We start from the raw sequence: 19,618 nt of genomic DNA, 5'->3' as shown, positions 1-19,618 counted from the left end.
TTCCCTGGAGACTTCTGGCTTCTCAGTCCCTGTGGGGGTTGTAGGGTCAGGAGGAGTGCCCAGGATGGACCAGATGCTGTGTTCTTCTCACGTGTGTGGCCTAGCAGATCAAGATGCAGCCTCAATCATGGCCCGGCTCTGCCATTCCTTTGCCCTGTGAGGTTAGGTTGGTTGCTTCACTTCTCTGAGCTGCCAACTGTATGGTGGTGTTTGGATTTGATGATTTCTTTATCCCCTTCCAGCTGTGACATCTTGTGATTGAAGCTACTACTACGCATCCGTTGCCACGTGGCTCTGTCCCCTCCCCGCCAGTCCCCCATGGCTGCCTTTCTCTTTGACGTGTCTCATCTTTGCTAAGAGTGTGTGGAGACTGGAGATGAGGGAGGCAGACAGGCCTCAGACCCTTTGTCTTCACTGGGCCCCTTCCTTCAGTGGCTCCCAGAGTTTTCAGGTCCAAGTTCAAACTGATTAACTCAGCACACCAGGCTCTAGAGCACTGTCCCCGGAACCCGCATCAGAATCATACTTTCTCACTCCCCAGTGTGTTAACAGTAAAGATTTTGATTAAGAAAGTCTGGGGTGGGTCCTGGGAATTAGCATTTATAATAAGCATACAAAGGTATTTAAAAATGTTTTGGTGGTGATGGGGAGGTTAAGTCATACTATACAGCTAAAAAAAATCCTAACAGTAAAAAAAAAAAAAAAGCGTATGCTGAAACTGTTTGTCTGCCATCATCCTGTCCTCTCTGGGCCACTGGTTCCAGGCATAGTGCATTGCAGGTACCTACATATATGGGCTTGTGCTTGAGCACGGGGACAGACCAGGGACTTCTGCAAGCCCAGTAAAGCCAGAATGGCTGCACCAGGGCCTCTGGGATGTCTGCCCTCCGCCCCCGCCCCACCTGCCACCTCTATGATCTCTACCTGCACTTCCCCCTCGAACACCTGCCACGTTTTAGCCTTGCTGAACTTGCCCCAGCTCAGCCACTGAGACGCTGCCACAATCTGTGTGCCTTTCCTTTGTACTTCTCTTCACCCAGAAAGGCTTTCTTCCTGTTTTGCTGCCCAGCCCATGCCTATTTATCCTTCAAGATTCAGCTCAAGTGCCTCCTCTTCCAGGAAGCCTTCTGGCCCTACCCTGAGCTCCACACTCTGGCTTCTCTGCAATTCCACACTCCTTCTTACCAAACTAATCATGCAGAGTGGGCTTTCCTCTTTCTGTTCCCCACTGGACTGGGAGCTCAGGGCAGGCCAGGGCAGTTCTTATTCTCTGTTGAAGTGCCAAGTCCCAGGACAGTGTACATAATACATAGATACTTAATAGATGGTGTTGAACGAACGCCCAGATGGCAGGCGTTTTGTCTCATTCTTGCCGTTCGCAGTCCAGAAATCCAAACCGCAGTGCTCTGCAGCCTCACCCAGGTGCTCTGCTTCTCGGTGCCTCAGAAGGGCTGGTGGAGGTGGAGGAGAGGGCCCTGTGCAGAAAGCTGGAAGGAGGCACTCCCCAGAGGTTTCCCCGGTCACAGGCGGGAGGTGGCCCTCAACTCCTGAGCACGCATGGCTGAGGGGGCTGGAGGAGATGCCCACCACCGGGATAGGGAGACCCAGCCCCAAGTCCCCCCACCCCCCCACCCCGCCATCCCGGGTTGCCCTGACGGTAGCCAGTGGGCTTTGGCAGAGCCTTTCTGGCAGAAGCAGTATGACAAGGCTGCCTCCTCCCCACCCGTGCAGAGGGAGCAGGTGGCCTTGCTGTAGGGAGGGGGCAGGGAGATCCAACAGAGGGAGGGGCCTGGGAGAGGAAACTGAACCAGCAAAGCAGAGTGGGGGTGGGGGGTGAGCGGCTGGCCAGGCGGTTGTTTCAAGAGTAAATGTGCTAGGAACGCTAATGAGCTGCGTTCATTCATGGCTAGCTGCCTCCCAAACTGGGGAGCCAGCCAGGTTCTGGGGTGGAGGAACTGGGGCTAGGAGCCAAGTTGGGGAGCTGACTGGCTGCTGGGGCAGGGCCTCCCATGACTAGGCTGGCATGGGGAGTCTTTGTCCTGGGTCTGAGGGGGCCCCCTTCCTTCCCTCCCCTTTATAGGAAACGCCAGGCTTTGCCAGGTGGTGACAATTTGGGATTCACTGTCCAGGCCAGTCTAGAAGCTTCTAGGGCACTGGCTGGCTCTTGGGAGACACGGGCAGGGCTGATCTTACAGCCCCCTGCTGGCTCCCACCCCTCCCTCCATCCCATCACCCTACCACTCTGAAGCCCCCAGGGCAAGTGGCCCAGTTAATCAACACTCTCCCTCTTCCCCACATGGGTCCTGGCTTCTGAGGAGCCCTCTGAGGTCACCGGGCTGGGGAGGCACCGCTGGAGCAGAAGGTTGGAAACTGGACATCTTCAACAGTCTGAGTGCCGTCTGTGACAGGCCTACTAAGTGCCAGGTGCTGGGTTAAGTGCCAAAGCGAGGAAATAAGTAAGCCGTGGGGGAGAGGCAGGCTCTGCCCCAGGAGGAGTGTCAGGGAAGGAGCCACATGTGTAAACAGCTCCAGCTAAGAGGGGGTAAACAAAGCAGCAGGCTCAGTGGGATGAGGATTTAACTCTGCCTGAGGCAGCTGGCAGGGCCTGTGAGAGGAGGGGGCTGAGCGCCCTGTGGAGAAGCGGCAGAAATTGGTGAGGGAGAGGAGTGAGGAGGCCCTTGGAGGCTGGAATTCTGGTTTAATTTGTGGGAAGCTTCTCTAAGGTCACAGCCCCTGGGGACCCCCAAGAAGGCCCCTTCCCCTCAAGGTGTCATTTGATTGATACTGAAGAACCATGGCCTGGGATGGAGGTCATGGAGAGCAGTGTGTAAAAACCTGAAAAAGAACTGTCAAAAGCCCATAACACCAGTCACACTAGTTGTGACATACTGGCCACAGTTCTATCTCTGCTATGACAGCGGAGATAGTAAAATTTTCATCAAGGTGGAAAAGAAAACAAAGCCCCCCCCCCCAAGTCTTTGGATACCTGGTGGATAAGGCTTTAATCTCATGGAGACTAGCCACATCCCCCCACGCCCCCCACAAGCTGTATCCATGCTGTGCCTACCCCTGGCACCTCCTGGACCAGCTACTTTTCTTTCTGGTTCCTCCCGAGGGGAAACCCAGGTAGCCAGCTCCAGGGAAGGGAGGTGCTTCTGGAACCGCTTAACTGTTTCTTCTTGCCAGCGCCTGTAGGTGGCCGGGAATCAGGGGACGATGGACAAAAGATGTCTGGGTCCTACAGAGAACAAGCAAACCACAGCTGTTCTTGATTTTCCGGAGGTCCTTCATCTTTTCTGGGCTTGAGGATAATTCTCTCCCTCTCTGGATTTCCTGTTCACACCCATGCCCACACCTGTGTCTACACCTGCCTTGGAGTAAGAAAAGTCCCTACCCAAAGGAGGGTAAAGGCTTGGGGGTTGACATGGGTGGACCGTGGAAGGAGCTTCTCTCCCAAGCAGGCCACCCAGCCCTCTTCCAGCCCTGTCTGCAGTCCTCTGATGGCAGGACCGAATATTCGTTTTCATCTGTTAGAAATGGAAGAATATTGCTGTGAGTGTGGGTTGGACTTCCAACCCCCACTGATACTCTGCCCAAACCCTGCATCCCCACCTGGGAAGCCAGTGTAGCCGACTGGGCAGAAATAACATCTCCCTGACAGCAAATGTCCACATCAGGGCCATTTTCATGACGGAGTAGGTAGCTGCTGTCTTCTCCTCAGACAAGTGGGTTGCTGCCATCTTGGTGGAGACAGGGGAGAAGACTGTACTTAGCCTAGGGCTGTTGTACATTCCGCCTCCCTCCCTCCCCCCCCCCCCCAAGGCTCTGCCCTCAAAGTCCAAGGCTAAGTAAGGTAGGTAGCTTGGAGAGCTGGGGTGCGGGGCTTCCTTTCACCAAGTATTCACAAAGCAAGTCTGGTGGGGCCTGGGACGCGTTTCTGACGTCGGGGAAAGCATGTCTGTGGCCCTGGGGAAGGGGGTCCAGGCGGCAAAATAAGATCTCCCCCTCGCTCTGGCCCAGCTGCTGGGGCTGCGGGTTCCGAGTGCTTGCGTCTAAGTGTGCACATACTCGCGGTGTGTGTGTGTGTGTGTGTGTGTGTGTGTGTGTGTGTGTAGTCGGCCGGGGCCAGGACTGGACAGGTTGAGCGGTGGCCATCCTCCCATCCCCTCCCCCGTAGCCCCCTGCCCGCTCACGGCGCCTCCGAGGTTCCACCTTTGAAACTGTACGCTGCGCTGCTCGCCGCAGCCGCCGAGTGGTCGTCGTCGGGAGGCGGGGGAGGGGGCTGCTGGGGGAGGGCGGGGAGGAGTCTGGCCCTGGATGTGTGCTTTTCGATTGATGGATGACTGCCGGGTGGGAGCGAGCGTGCGGGTGTGAGTGTGTGATTGTGCGTGCGTGTGTGTGTGTGTGTGTGTGTGTGCGCAGGGTGCGTGCGCGCGCGGGGCCTGCCCATTTTCCTCCTCGCAGCAGTCAGTTGGGAGCTGGAGGGAGGGAGAGAGGGAGACAGACGCAGCCAGCGAGAAACCGGAGAGGAGCCGAGCGCCCTCCGCCCAAGGCGCCCTCCCTCGGTCCGCACACAGGCGCCGTCGCTTGGAGGAGCAAGGTGCCTCCCAGCCCGCAAGGGCATCGCGTACGAGCCCGCGGTCTCCTCGGTGGCGCTGCCCCGGGACCGCACCTGGAGGCCGCCCCGGACGGGGATGGTAAGCGGCTGCCGCCGTCTGGCACACCAGCCGGACGCGGTGAGGGCACCATGGCGCTGACGCCCGGGAGGGGGCCCTCGGCGGGGCTCGTCCGACCCGAGCTCTGGCTGCTGCTGTGGGCAGCCGCGTGGCGCCTGGGTGCCACCGCGTGCCCCGCCCTCTGCACCTGCACCGGCACCACGGTGGACTGCCACGGCACGGGGCTGCAGGCCATCCCAAAGAACATCCCACGGAACACGGAGCGCCTGTGAGTACGGCCCCCATCCCCAGCGCTCAGGGAGCCCCGCGGTTACCCTCCCACCAAGACGAGTTCAGGGCTGGGGTGGGGCAAAACCGTTGGGGCCCCGGCTCTGTGGCCAATAGACGGGTCAGTGCCTGCCGGGGTCCTTCTTGAGCCAGGAGCCAGCAGCACCCCTGTTTCCCTTTCCCGGGATTCAAAGGGCCCTGGCGGGGCTGTCAGCTCCCATCCTCACCCCTGCACCCTGCCCTTAGCCCTGGCAGGCCATTCCCACTGCGCCAGCACTTGATTCCTACAGGGTGCCTGTGACTTGGTGCCGGTGAGCCTTCCTGGCACTCAGGGGGGAAGCTCCTCGCACTGCCAGGCACCATGTCTTCTTTTGGGCACATGGGGCTTGGGCTGTGGTCTGAGCTGCATGTGTGGACTGGGCTCTGTGGGCTGGCAGGCAGGTGATAGGCCACAAGATGGGATGGAGTTGAAGTTTCCAGTCTTCCCCTGCCTCCCCATTGTTTGCCCCAGAGCCTTAAGAATTCTTCTCTTGCAGGTGTCAGGCATTGGTCCCCCCACCTCACATCCAGCCATCCCTAACCGAGGCAGACAATGGGACCTGAGGGATTTGGGTTTGGGGCCTGGGGTATATTACATCGACACCCAGAAAAGGGTAGGTGTGATAATGCTGAGGGGTCGGGAGCCTGGAGTGGAGACATGGACCGTGAAGTCATTTAAAAATAATTCATCTTCCCCTGTTGTCTCTTACTTCTAAATTCTTGAGAAAACTCAGCCCTTTCTAGATGGGCTGAGCTTTGTAGGGTGTGTGTGTGTGTGTGTGTGTGTGTGTGTGTGTGTTTGGATCTATATAATTTGTTTACCCAGATTCTCCTGCAGAATGTGTGTCTGTGTGAATTCCTAGTACCCGTGGTGTCGCCTCAGTAGTGGGAGGTTGTGAGAGTCCCTGTACATGGGCCATGTGTGTAGATTTTTGGTCACATGCAGGGTCTTTGTGCTGCCTGCAGAGGTGACTGCTTCGGGAGATTATTGAACTGGACTTTGGAGAAGGCTGCCAGCTCCTTTGAAACCTGCCTGCCCCTTCTCCCCACACTCCTGGGCAACTGCAGTGCTCTCAGGAAAGGCGTACATATCTCGATAACTTGAGCGCATTTTCACAGTTCCCAGCTGGCCAAAGGCAGAAATCTGACCCTGGGGAGAGCTATCTCCTGGATCAAACTCTGTACCAAGGTCAGCAATTAGTGAGCACACGTTTGCCCCAGACTCTTCTTGGCTGAGTCTGAAAAATTCCCATGGAGGTTTCAGAGAATTTGCAATCTAGATGCAATCTAGATGGGAATTGGTGTGTGTGTGTGTGTGTGTGTGTGTGTGTGTGTGTGTGTGTGTGTACATGTGTGTTGTGGGGCTGCGGAGAGATGCTGGCATGGGGAGAGGTTGGACAGAATCAGGTTTCCTTGGGGCAGCCTGTGCATTACCCTGTGTGGCTATGGAGAGGGACTGAGGGTCAGGAATCTGCCCAGAGGACCCCTGAGGTTGCAGGGTCACCCTCCACACCTGTTTGTCCTGGACCTATTCTCTGTTCCTTTGCTGCATCCACAGGGCATTTTTCTTGCAGCTGTTATGCTGATGACAGCCTAGGTCTGTGACACGGTAGCCCATTGCCTTAGCTTTTGGACCTGAATGCTGAAGTCATCTCATTCCTTGCTCTTTCTCTCCACCTTTAGTCCTGAGGACAGTGTCAGTTTTGGCGTTCAGGAACTCTTGAACTCTTCTGCTATCAGAGTGGAACGGAAGTGAAATTTCCTAATGCAAAAGAGAGTTGGGCCTTCAACTGCTGAGGTTGCTGTGTGACCTTGGGCAAGTTACTTAACTTCTCTGAGCCTTTGTTACTTTCCATCCAGAAAATGGGGCTGCTGCTGGTTTTTGTGAGGACCGAAGATCATATATGGAAAGCATCCTGGTTCATTATGTTTACTAAGTGAGAGGTATTATTGTGATAGGATCAGGAGAAAAGTCTATTTAATTCAGCAAATGTGTAACAGAGCCAGGAACTACCCTCGGTGCTGAGGCTCCAGCAGGGAGTGAGCAAGTCCCTGCCTTCAAGAGACATACAGTCTAGAGGACCAGGCAGGGGACACATAACTGGAAGCTCTTGGGAGAGGGCCAGGCTGGCAGTGTGATGGGGCTGTGGTGGGGAGCATTGGGATGGGAAGCACTCTTCTGGAGGGAAGGGGCTTCTCAGAGGATGGGCCATTTTATTAGCATACTTTGGGACCCAGTAGTGGCTGGGTCGGAGTATGCCAAGCAGAGATGGCAGGCAGCCCAAATAGAGGGAACGTTCGGGCAAAAGGCCCGCAGGTGTGCGTGTGCCAGCCTGATGGGTGAGTGGACCGGCTTTGTCCCGGGGCTGCAGCGTGTCACATCCAGTGGGATGTGACAGGGCTTGAGGTTGGGAAGGTGAGGAAGAGTCAGGAAGTCCTCTCTCTCTCTCTCTCTCTCTGGATTTTTCCTTTGGGGACTTCAGGGATGGAATCCAGGGGTGACTTACCAGGGGGAAGCCGGGGGAAGTCTGGTCTTTTCTGAGTGCAAAACTTCTCAGGGGGTGAAAGCCTGTGCAGCAGGCAGGCCTCTGAAGAACCATTTGAAGAGGAATAGAACACCCCGAAAAGAGGCCTTGGTGAGCGCCCCGGCAGACCCAAAATAGCTGTAGCAAACGCCCTGTCTAATCGATAGGGGTGTCGTGCAGTGTCAGAGCCTGAGACAGTGGCTTCTGCGGCTGTGAAATTGGGAAAGAGTGCAGCTGTGCCTTCGCCTTTTGTCTTCTGGGCAGTTTCTTTGGCAGCTCACGAGACCCGGCAACTTTATGATCACATATCCCGTAACTCTGGGTCCGGGCCTGTCCCCCCAAGTGGGAAGAGATTGGTTTGCTGCGGAGACTTCTGGGAAAGGGCCATGCAGACTCCAGAGCTGTTGAGGAGATTGGTTCAGCCAGAGGGGCTGTGGGGCTGGTGGGCTGCGTGAGGCAGGGACGCTGAATAATTCGCTGCAATGGAACAATTAAAATACGGAGTGAGGGTTAGGGGTGTGGTGGAGGAGGCCTGGAAGCTTCATCTCTTTGTAGAACTCAGGCTCAGAGGGACCTAACCACGGCCGCTATTAATTGTCTTTTCTTCTACTCAACGACTTTGATTTTCAGTTGGAGTTTTTAAAAATTAAAACAGTCTTTTAGACTAGAGCGTCCAGGAGAGTGTGATAAGAGGGTGTAATATGCGGGGACACCGCTTCTCCCACCCACCCCAGGCACTTGTACTCTAGATTTGTCACAGATTGCCCTCGTGGGTGCAGGGTGCAGAGACAGGAGAGGCCTGAGGATGCTAAGGCCGGGAAAGGCCCTGGGGGAGACCCATTAGTCTCCTTTCGCACCTCGGGCCCAGCATGATCTGCTGTTCGTTAGGTTCTGGGGGCCTGTTCTCTTGCATCGTGGCCAGTTTGTCCACTGCCCTAGCTCCCCTGCCTGCTGCAGAGGCCTGGAGGGCCCTTGCCTTTTCCTGGTCTGGCCCCCTGAATCTGGAGGCCCCATTCAACGGGGCTGGGTGGGCATGCCCAAGGAAGACCTCCCAGGACAGCCAAGAGCCCGTTTGGAATTCCAAATGACAATTGGGTGGTGGTCATGGAGAGGGGTCAGGGGGCCAGACCGCAGCCATGTCTGTACTGTGGTCTCCTGCAGCGGAGACCTGCATTGTGCAGGGGAGGCTGCCTCTAAGTGGGGCTGGCGGCTCCAGTAGCAGGTGCCCTGGGCTTACTGCTGGGCTCTGCATGACCGGTGGCAGGCCCTTGGTGCTGTCATTCCATCTGCTCTGAGACCCGTTCCCCCATCTGTAAAAGGGACGATGATGACAGCTTTGCAGGTTGATGGTGAGGATTAAGGGAGCGAATGCACGCAGAGGGCCTGGTGGTGTGCTTGGCACAGGGCTGTGTGAAAATGCTTTGTGATTTAACTGGGTGATGTTATTATTATTATTTGAGAAGCTCAAGCAAAGGTTTGAGGATTCCGGTGGGGCAGGGGAGAGCTTGGGAGGTAAGCACGTGAGTGTTGGTGGTGCTGCGAGGGACTCTTCTGGAGTCTGGCTGTCCAGAGTGCTCCTTCCTTGGACCTGGGCAGCTTTGTCTCCTGCAGTTTGCAGGAGGGAGCAGGGTGGTGGCCTGCAGGGATTCTCTGCAGGGTAGATGGCCTGAGGACATGGCTCTGGAGCCAGACCGCCTGGGGTTTTAGCCCCATTCTGCCACTCAGCAGCTGGGGGGACCTTGGACAAGTTATGGGGCTTAATTAATTCATTCAACAGATAGCTGTCTATCGAGTGTCTGCATCGTGCTGAGTGAATAGTGACGGACAGAACACCAAACCACCTGTCTCTCCCTGAGTTTTAGTCCAGTAAGGGAGGTAGAGGTGAATGGCACAATATGAGAATAAACACATAATGGCAAACTGGGGTAAGTGCTCTGGAGAAGGCGTGACTCCTCAGCACCCCGTTTCCTTGCCTACAAAGTGGGGACGATAGCAGACCTGCTTGTGAGGCTGGTTGTGAGGATTTAAATGCGACAGTGCTGGGAGTGGCACTTTGCACAGGGCCTAGCACACAGCAAGTGCCCCCTAAATGGTAGTATTACTATTGTTATTAAGGTGACAGAATTGCAAGGACATGAAAGGAACTGGGGCACCACTCATTTCTGGGTCCCAGCATGGCCCCGCTCCCTCTTCCCTCACCGTGTAGCCACTGGTGTTCTGGATGCCCCCGAGAACACTGCCCCTGTCTCCGTGCCCCTCTCGGAGGCAGGGGGCTGGTCCTCGGTGGTCCTGGCTGCCTGGGGCTGCGAGCAGGGGACAGCCGTGCTCTCTGGGGCCGGGTGAAGGGTGGCAGGGACGGGAGGCTCCTGCATTATTGGAAGCAGACAGGAGCTTGGCCTCCAGTCCTGTGCCGGCATTAGCGGCTCGGCAGGGCTCTTGCTTAATGGGATTTTCTCCCCAAATGCTGTAATTATCGCCATACAAATACTTATTACCCAGAGCAGATGACGGCCGGGCCTTGGGCAATAGCCAGGGAGCTGGGCTGTGCTGGGGAGGGGGGGGGGTGGTGAGGGGGTGGGGGTGGAGAACGGGCTCCTCTTTTTGATGGAGTTTGCAACCCCCTCCTCTTCTTTCTGGAACCCAGCCTGTGGCGGACAAACAGCTGTTGGGCACCTGCTGTGTGCATAGTGTTATGAGAGGTCCAGAGTGTGGACCCGGCTCCCCAGGGAGCTTGCAGGCTGGTGGGCGAGAAAGGTCTGTCTGCAGAAGAGCAGGTGTGCGAAGATGTCTATGGGGACTAAAGCACAGCGGCTACCGGCGCTGGCTCAGTCTGAATCCTGGCTCCATCAACTACCACCTGAGAGATCCCAGCCGGCTCACTAGTGACTCCGTTACTTCATCTATAAAGTGGAGCCAATGATGGCACTTACCTTGCAGGGCTGAGTTTGAATGAGATACTCTGTGTAGAGTGTTTAGAGTAACGCTGGGACAAGTAGTCCATCAGCGTCAGAGATGGAGAGATGGGAGTTGGGGTGGGCAGGAGGGGCTGGTGGGGTCTGAGGGCTGGGCAGGACCTAGGTAAGGGCCGAGCTGCAGCGAGGGCAGGGGAACCTGGGGCATGAGAAAGTGAGTGCCATACATTTGGGGAGGAGAGTAAGGAGCGGATCCAGCCGGTGGGTACATTCGTGTTGGTGAGTTCTGAGATAGGAGGTTAAGGTAATGGATGGGCACTAGGCCATGGGGCTGGGAAATAGGGAGCCATCAGAGGAGTGTGTGTGTGTGTGTGCGTGTGTGCGCATAACATTTTTTTATCAAAACAAATTTTTTTTCTTTTACTATTCAGTGGTTTTTTTTTTTAATCCTCAGCATTGTGCAAACATCACTACAATCCAATTTCAGAATATTTTCATCACCCAAAAAGACTCTTTGGTGCTCCATGTAACTTTCTGTTTTGTCATAATTTCGATTTTGTACAAAAGTTGCAACAAAAGCATAAGGAGCTCCTATATGCCTGTTATCCACATTCGATTGTTCGTATTTCCCTGTTTGCTGTATCATATAGTATGCATAGGCACACTTTTGTTTTTTGGAACTATTTAAGATTAGGTTGGAGGGGCGCCTGGCTCTCTTGGCCGGTGGAGCATGGGACTCTTGGTCACGGGGTGGTGAGTTCAAACCCCGTGTTGGGCATGGCGCCTGCTTTAAAAAAAACATATTTAAAAAAAAAGATTAGGGGCGCCTGGGTGGCTCAGTCGGTTAAGCATCCGACTTTGGCTCAGTTCACCATCTCGCGGTCCGTGAGTTCGAGCCCCGCGTCGGGCTCTGGGCTGATGGCTCAGAGCCTGGAGCCTGCTTCCGATTCTGTGTCTCCCTCTCTCTCTGCCCCTCCCCCGTTCATGCTCTGTCTCTCTCTGTCTCAAAAATAAATAAACTTAAAAAAAAAATTTAAAAAAAAAAAAGATTACATTGAAGATGTAAGTCTTTCTGTCTAAAGAGCGTGGTGTGGATTTTCTGAGAATACGGCCATCAAAATCAGAAAACTGACCATTGCTACCGTACTGGCATCTGCTCCATTGTTCTGTTTGCGCTCCATCCGTTGCCTCAACAATGTCATCCGTGGCTCTCAGAAGGTGTGTGCAGGATTACACGTGGCATTCACTTGTTACAGCTCTTTAGTCTCCTTTAATTTGGACTAGTTACTCAGCCTGTTGCTTTTCTTGACCTTTACAGTTTTGAAGAAGACAGGCCAGTTATTTTGTGGAATGTCCCTCCGTCTGGCTTCATCTGTTCCATCCTCATCATTATGCTCAGGTTGTGCACTTCTGGCAGGTTGTGCTACGTAAGTGGCGTTGTGGCCTCAGTGGGTCACGTTGGGACGTCAGTTTCCTCTGGTTTTAGCAGCCGCCGCTGAGACACTTCTAGCATCCTCATTGCTTCTCTGAGTATCAGCTGGCATTCTACCGCAAGAAAGAACTTGGCCTTTTCCTCCATCTGTTTGTCTGTTTATAACAGGGTGGATTCAGGGATTATTATTTTGTTCCTTGGGTTGTTCCCATCATTATTTATTTGGACGCTCAGAGTGTCCCACGTTTGGGGGAGCCCCTTTGGGCTGCCCCTGTGTCCTTTTGAAGAGACCCTTTGAGCACTTACCCCAGGGGTTTTGAGTGGAGGGTGACAAGTGCAAAGTAGTGTTTTACGACATCCTGTGGCCTGGCTCTGGTGTGGAGGGGGAGACCGGCTGGTGGCGGGGAGGCCGCTTGGTTAGGGTCACTGTGGTTTCTGGCTTTTCCGTTGACAGTGGTTTCACTGCCACTGCTGTGATTTTATTCTTAAAACAAAAATGTGAACAACTTGTATTTTAAAATAATTTTAGACTTACAGGAAAGTTGCAAAAATAGTACAAATACCCTTCACCCAGCTTCCCCTAATGTTTTCCTTTCTTTTTTTAAAGATTTTATTTAATTTTTAATATTTATTTATTTATTTACTTACTTATATTGAGAGAGAGAGTGTGCATGCAAGCAAGGGAGAGAGGCAGAAGGAGACAGAGAGAGAGAGAGAGAGAGAGAGAGAGAGAAAGAGAATCCCAAACAGGCTCCATGCTCAGTACAGAGACCGACGTGGGGCTTGGTCCCATGATCCTGGGATCATGACCTAAGACGAAATCAAGATTCAGATGCTCAACCGATGGAGCCACCCAGGTGCCTCAGATTTTGGTTTTAAGTAATCTCTACACCCAGTGCGTGGCTCGAACTCACAACCCCAAGATCAAGAGCCGTGTCTTCTACTGAGTCAGCCAGGTGCCCCATCTTCCCCTAATGTTAACATCTCTCTTACCCATAGTGTGATGATCAAAATTAAGAAATTAACATTGGCACAAGGCTATTAAGTAAGCTACACACTTTATTTGGATTTCACCAACTCCTTCTCTAGCGTCCTTTTTCTTTTAAAAAAATTTTTTTTCATGTTATTTATTTTGGGTGGGGGGAGAGAGAGAGACGGAGAGAACAAGTAGGGAAGGGGCAGAGAGAGAATCCCAAGCAGGCTCTGTGCTGTCAGGACAGAGCCTAATGTGGGGCTCAATCCCAAGAACCATGAGATCGTGACCTGAGCCAAACTCAAGAGTCAGACGCTTAACCGCCTGAGCCCCCCAGGTGCCCCAGGGTCCTTCTTCTACCCCAGGGTCCAGTCCAGGATTCCACATGATGTTTAGTTGTCATTTCCCCTTAGTCTCCTTCGGTCTGTGACAATTCCTTAGTCTTTTCTTGCTTTTCAGGACATGGGCACTTCCGAAAAGTACTGGTAAGTTATTTTCTGGAAGGCTCTTCATTTTGGCTTTGTCTGATGTTTCTCCCTGATTGGATTGAGGTAATGGAGTTTTGGCAGGAACGCCGCAGGGATGGTGTGCCCGTCCCAGTGCATCCTGTCAGTGGTAGGTGACACTGATAGGTCTCATTGCTGGTGATGTTAACCTTAATCTCTTGGTTAAGACAGTGTCTGCCTGTTCTCTTCCCTGTGACATTACTGAATTCACATTTGCTGTTAATAATATTTGGGGGAGATACGTCGAGGCTGCCATAGACTTTTTGTCCTCAAATTCTTACCTACTAATTTTAGCATCCATTAATGGATCTTGCCTACAACCATTATTATGCAATTTTGATTTTCTATTTCCCTCATTCCTTCTACATTTATTAATTGGAATTCTTCTGGAAGGAAGAGCACTTTATTGCTTTCTAAGAAGCTGGTTTGTTTGATGGGTACCTTGGGTTTTGAGTTTCCTGAGGGCAGGGCTGTGTCTCATGTATCTTTGTAGTCCCATTGTCTGGTAGGTTGCTCAAAAAAGCCTTTTCTTGACCTTTACAGTTTTGAAGAAGAGATATAACCATGGAAGCAAGGGGGTGGGAGGGTGGGGGAGGGGCCGTGAGCCAAAAGGGGCCTCCAGAGCTGTAAGATAATACATATGTGTTGTTTTAAGCCCCTAAGCGTGTGGCAATTTGCTACCGTACCAGTGGGCAACGGCCACAGTCCTCATGGAGTTGAGCCACAGAGGCAGAGCCACAGGAGGAAACAGGACTGGACCGAGTCAGGAAGTACAGAGAGAGCTAATGAGAAGGTCATGGGGCCCTAAGCCTCCAGCCTGGGGGAATGATCTTGGGAATGGAGTGAACTTTGGGGAGGGTGGCTGAGCGGGGAGAGAACTTTGGGGAGGGTGGCTGAGCCGGGAGAAGAGAACCTGGCTTCTACTTCTTTTGTTTGAGTTGCCAGTAATCAGCTACATTTAAAAGGTGACCTTAAGGGTAGGGATAGGGGATGGTTACTTTGTAGAGTATGTGGACTGGAGAGACAGTTGGGAAGGCCTCCTGGGGAAGAGGTGGAAGAGAAACTTCAACAGGAATAAGGATTTCCTGGGTTGGAGGGGCAGAGGTTGGGCCTGGCTGCTCAGTTGGTAGAATCTGCAACTCTCGATCTCAGGGTTGTGAGTTCGAGCCCCACATTGGGTGTAGAGATTACTTACAAAAAATAAAATCTTGAAAAAAAAAAAAAAAGAATTTCCTGGGAAGCTGGTATAAAATGCAGATTCCGAGACCCGTCCCCGAGATGCTGATTCAGCTGGTTTTTGGCAAAGGCAGTTCAGGTGATTCAGATGCAGGAGGTGCCCAGAACACATTTGGAGAGAAGCACTGGGTTTCCTGGTAAGGAAAGTGCATCCTCTGAAGACTTATGAGACTTGACTTTAGCTTCCGCCCACGGTAAGATGGCAGGAGGTGATGTGGGTGAAGGTCAAAGGTACTGACTTCCAGCTATAAAGTCAGTAAGTCCTGGGATGTCAAGTACAGTATGGTGACTGCAGTTGATAATACTGTATTCCAGGGGTGCCCGGGGGCCTGTGGGTTGAGTGTCTAACTCTTGATTTTGGCTCAGGTTATGATCTCACAGTTTGTGGGATTGAGCCCCACATCGGGCTCTGTGCTGATGGCTCAGAGCCTGCTTGGGATTCTCTCTCTCTCTCTCTCTCTCTCTCTCTCTCTGTACCGCCCTCATTTGCTTTCTCTCTCAAAGTAAATAAAATAAAATAAATGCTGTATTGTATATTTGAAAGTTGCTAAGAGAGTAGATCTTAAAAGTCCTCATCACAAGAAAAAAGTGTTGTAACCATGTGAGGTGACACATGTTAACTAGACTTACTGTGCTGATCATGTTGCGATATATACAGGTATCTAATCAATGTGTTGTACACCCAAAACCAACATAATGTTGTATGTCAATTATATATCTCATTTAAAAAAAAAAAAGAGTGGGCACCTGGGTGGCTCAATCAGTTAAGAGTCTGACTCCTGATTTCAGCTCAGGTCATGATTTCATAGTTATGGGATTGAGCCCTACATCAGGCTCTGCGCTCACAGCACAGAGCCTGCTTGGGAGTCTCTCTCTCCCCCCACCCCACTCTCTCTCTCTCTCAAAATAAATAAATAAACTTTCAAAATGGGGGTGGGTGGGTTCAGGAGGAAGAGAAGGCAACAGGGGAGGAGAAGGTGGAGAACAAGAGCTCCTGGTCGTGGATCCGAACCTGGCCAGGTGGTTCTTGGCCACGCTGGAGAAGGAGTTTGGAGATGGGGAGGGGGCTTCACCTGGGAGAGCAGACAGGCTGCCTGAGGACAGCTTCTGGACCTGTGGTGTGGGTCACTGGCCAAGCTGGGCAGCCTGTTTCCTGGGAGAAGTGGGAGGCAAAGGCAGGTGGTTGGGAGTGAGTCAGCCGTGAGGAAGTCTGCGGGAGGGGAAAGCACGCAGGAGCACTGAGGGGGAGTGGGCTCGGCAGTGTAGGGGCAGATGGACCGGAGCATGGAGGGCTGGGGGGCGATCTGGAAATGAGGAGCCAGACCCTTGGGGATGGGGAGACAGGTCAGAGAAGGAGAGCAGCAGTGGGGAATTGTGATGGGGTCTGCGGTCACCACGGAGAGCCCCCCAGCCCGGGCCAGGCTCAGAGCCCTGCTTTACCCTCCCCTGCTTTTCTGCTCACAACTGTCCCTGGAGGAAGCTATTATCGCTGCTCTGCTGAGGAGTGGGTTGGAGAGGCGTACCATGTGCCCGGGGGCACAGACGGCTGCTGAGCGGGGGTGTCCAGGGTCCCTGAGCCTTGAGGCTCTGAGATGTGTTTGTGTTTAGTCTTTAAAATCCGGCTACTGCACCACGCATCTTAATAAGGCCTGGCTTCTTTCATTCATTCACTCGTTTATCCGTCGTTCGTTCAGCACCTGTGAAACCCCTGTGAGGGCTTAGCCCTGGAGCATGAAGGCAAATTGGCCGCGATTGAGTCCGGCCTGCGCATGTTTGCAGGGTGGACCCAAGTGCAGGCCGGCACAGGGAGGTGTCCAGCCTCAGGGTGGGGGTTCAGTGAGCAGAGTCGGGGGTGGAGATGTGGGGAGGTGTTGTGGGAGGACTCAGCGTCAGAGCGTTAGCTGGTGGATAGCCTCTCAGGGGCCTGAGGTGGGCAGGGCTGTGCTTTTAGGGCTAGGCCCCAGACCTGGGAAGGGGATCGGCGAGGGCAAGTCCAGGCCTTGGTAATGAAGAGACTGGGGTGCACTTCACGCCTCAGAACAGAACACACCATGGGATGGGGGTTAACAGCTGGGCCCTGACCCCCTCACACCCATTAGAAGGGCTGCTATCAAAAAACCAGCAAATACCAATTGGTGGTGAGGGTGTGGAAACACCCGGGTGTACTATTGCTGGGAATGTAAAATGGTGTAGCCCCTCTGGAAAACATTCTGACGATCCCTCAGACAATTAAGCAGAATTACCAGATGATCCAGCAAGTCCACGTCTGGCTATGCGGCCAAAGGATTGAAAACAGGGTCTCAAAGATATTTGCACATGTTCATAGCAGCGTTATTCACAATAGCTAAAGGGCGGAGGCAGCCCAAGCGTCCATGTACAGATGACTGGGTAAACACACGTGGTGCACACACACAGTTGAAATATAATTCGGCCTTAAGAAAGGAAGGAAATCCTGGCACATGTTGCAACATGGATGAACTCTGAGGACATCAATGCTAAGTGAAATAAGCTGGTCACAAAAAGACAAATACTATTATGATTCCACTCATATGGGGTACCTGAAATGGTGAAATTCCTAGAGACAGAGCAGGATGGTGGTTGCCAGGGTCAAGGGCACGGAGGCGGGGGCGGGGGGGGGGGGGGAATGGAGAGTTATTGTTTAATGGGAACAGAGTTTCAGTTTTGCAAGATGAAAAATCTCTTGAGATCTGTTCAACAACGTGAATACACTTAACACTACTGAACTGTGCACTTAAAATGGTTAAAGTGGTAAGCTTTATTATGTGTATTTTATTGCAATTAAAAAAAGAGAGAAAGAAAGACCTGGGCTCTGGAGTCAGACATGCTAAGGCTTACGTCTTCAACCTACTTACCAGCTAGCTGATCCTGAACAAGTTACTCAAATGCTTTATGCCTCAGTCTCCTCATAATGTGAGCCAGATGCTCTCGCGAGGCTTAAATGAGTTGGCTTGGTTGTGATCGTATAGATATTTCTAGTATTCGAGCCAAGGAAGCAAGATGGGTCCCCAGGAGCCTGAGGCAGAGTGCGACCAGCAGCATCTTTGTCCTGGCATGGGGCCCCTGACTACTCATCCCTGGGGCTTCTTGACTTCTTGTATGCTGGAGGGCAGTCCCAGCACTTGGTACCAGGCCTGTGGTCTCTGCTGGGGCAGGAGGTGTTGGGGGAGCCTCCTGATCATGACCCACTGATGCCTGAGGATTGTGGGCAAGGCTCAGCCAGCTGGAGGGACTGTGTGCCGCGCTTGGGCCGAGTTATGCCAGCAGCAGCCGGGCTCGGTGGGCAGGATTGCTTATCAGCCTATTTTCACTCTATTCAGTGAACACCTACTGTGTGGAGGGTGCTGGGCGTACAGCAGGGAGCAAACCAGATGTGGCCTCTGCTTCTCCTAGCCTGGCAGGAGAGACTGGCCTTTAACAAAGGATCTCATATTATTGCACACAACTCCAAATTCCAGTCCCAGCTCTGGAGGGGGAGCTGAGTGAACACATAAAAGAGGTGGTCTAGATCAGATGTTTCAGTTGAAGCCCCGAAGGATGTTAGGAGTCAGTCAGGTGTATGTGTTGGTGGGCAGGTGAGGAGGGAAGGACTGTTCTGGGAAGTCCTGGGCTGAGAGAGCAGCATGGGCAAAGGCCCTGCGGCAGAAGTGCTGGTGCGTTGAAGGAAGTAGAGGAACAGAGCAGCTGAAGCCCTGGGGCTGGAATTTTCCTATGAGAGCAGCTGAGTAAAAATCAGCCTCTTCACCCGTGGGCTATAGGAAGTTGTTGGTAACACAGCAGTGTCCTCAGTGCGTGGAGCTTTTCTTGGCTGATGTCCATTTGGGCAGAGCATTTCTTTTTAATTAAAAAAATTTTTTTGTTGTAAAAATTTGGTTATTTATTAAAAAAATATTTTTAAACATTTATTCATTTTTGAGAGACAGAGCATGAGGGGGGGAGGGGCACACAGGGAGAGGGGGAGACACAGAATCCGAAGCAGGCTCCAGGCTCTGAGCGGTCAGTGCAGAGCCTGACACGGGGCTCGAACTCATGGACCGTGATATCATGACTTGAGCTGAAGTCGGATGCTTAACCAACTGAGCCAAACAGGTGCCCTCGAGTTTATTTATTTTTAAATTGAAGTAGAATTGACACAGTGTTAGATTAGTTTCAGGTTTACAACATAATGATCGGATAGGGAGAGCATTTCTTTTCTTTTTTCAGAGAGAGAGAGAGCAAGCTGGGTGGGGGGCAGAGGGAGGGAGAGGGAGAGAGAGAGAGAGAGAGACAGAGAGAGAGAGAGAGAGAGAGAGAGAGAGAGAGAGAGAGAGAATCCCAAGCAGGATCCATGCTCAGTGCAGAGCCAGACTGAGGGCTCAATCCCATGACGCCGGGATCATGACCTGAGCCAAATTCAAGAGTCAGACGCTCAACTGACTGAGCCACCCAGGCAGCCCGGGGAGAGTAATTCTTAATTAGGATAGGTTGTTTTTTTTTTCCCTTTGGTGCGGGGAGCAGGGAAACATTGGAAAACCCACTCAACCCATTGCTGTTGGAAATATGTCCACTTTAATGCAAATCTATTCATGCATTCAAGCAGTAACTTAATGCAGCATCCATGAGGTGCCATGTACTGTGTTACGCCCTGAGGATACAACAGTGAGAAAAAACTGACACAGTTCATGTCCTCAGGGAGCTTATAAACTCATGCAGGGGCTGAGATACCAGTCAAGGAAGCCCCCAAATCCATCTGGTTTGTGCTGCAGAGGAGGAGTTTGGGGTGTTCTGCAGGCCTGTGATAGGGAGTTTAACCAGCTGGAAGGAACACTTGGAATCAGGCAAAGAGGAAGGAGTATTCTAGACAGAACGGATGGCAGTCCAAAGGCCCTGCCACAGGAGGGAGCGAATCAGAAGGGGGAGTGGGGGGCAGGCCGCGCGGGCCTTGTAGTTCTCGGTAGAGATTTTGTCTCGATTCCAAGAGCAATGGGGATTCATTGAAGGGTTTAAGTGGAGACTGACACGATCAGATTGCATCTTGAAAGGATCCCTCTGGCT

General features: G+C 52.7%; 1 protein-coding gene across 1 annotated transcript in view; it reads left to right on the top strand.

Annotated features, from left to right (window-relative positions):
* The first annotated feature begins 4,747 nt into the window (after positions 1 to 4,747).
* Positions 4,748 to 19,618, top strand: part of LOC125933144 (slit homolog 1 protein) — a 169,830-nt gene continuing 154,959 nt past the window's right edge. Inside the window, exon 1 of the mRNA XM_049646006.1 lies at positions 4,748 to 4,944. Within this exon, the coding sequence (XP_049501963.1) occupies positions 4,748 to 4,944 (197 nt within the window). The remainder of the gene's footprint in view (positions 4,945 to 19,618) is intronic.

Source organism: Panthera uncia, chromosome D2 (genome assembly GCF_023721935.1).
Source record: "Panthera uncia isolate 11264 chromosome D2, Puncia_PCG_1.0, whole genome shotgun sequence".
Taxonomy (NCBI): Eukaryota; Metazoa; Chordata; class Mammalia; order Carnivora; family Felidae; genus Panthera; species Panthera uncia.
The sequence above is the reverse complement of the archived record's forward strand: the minus strand, read 5'-3'. Positions and strand labels throughout refer to the sequence as shown.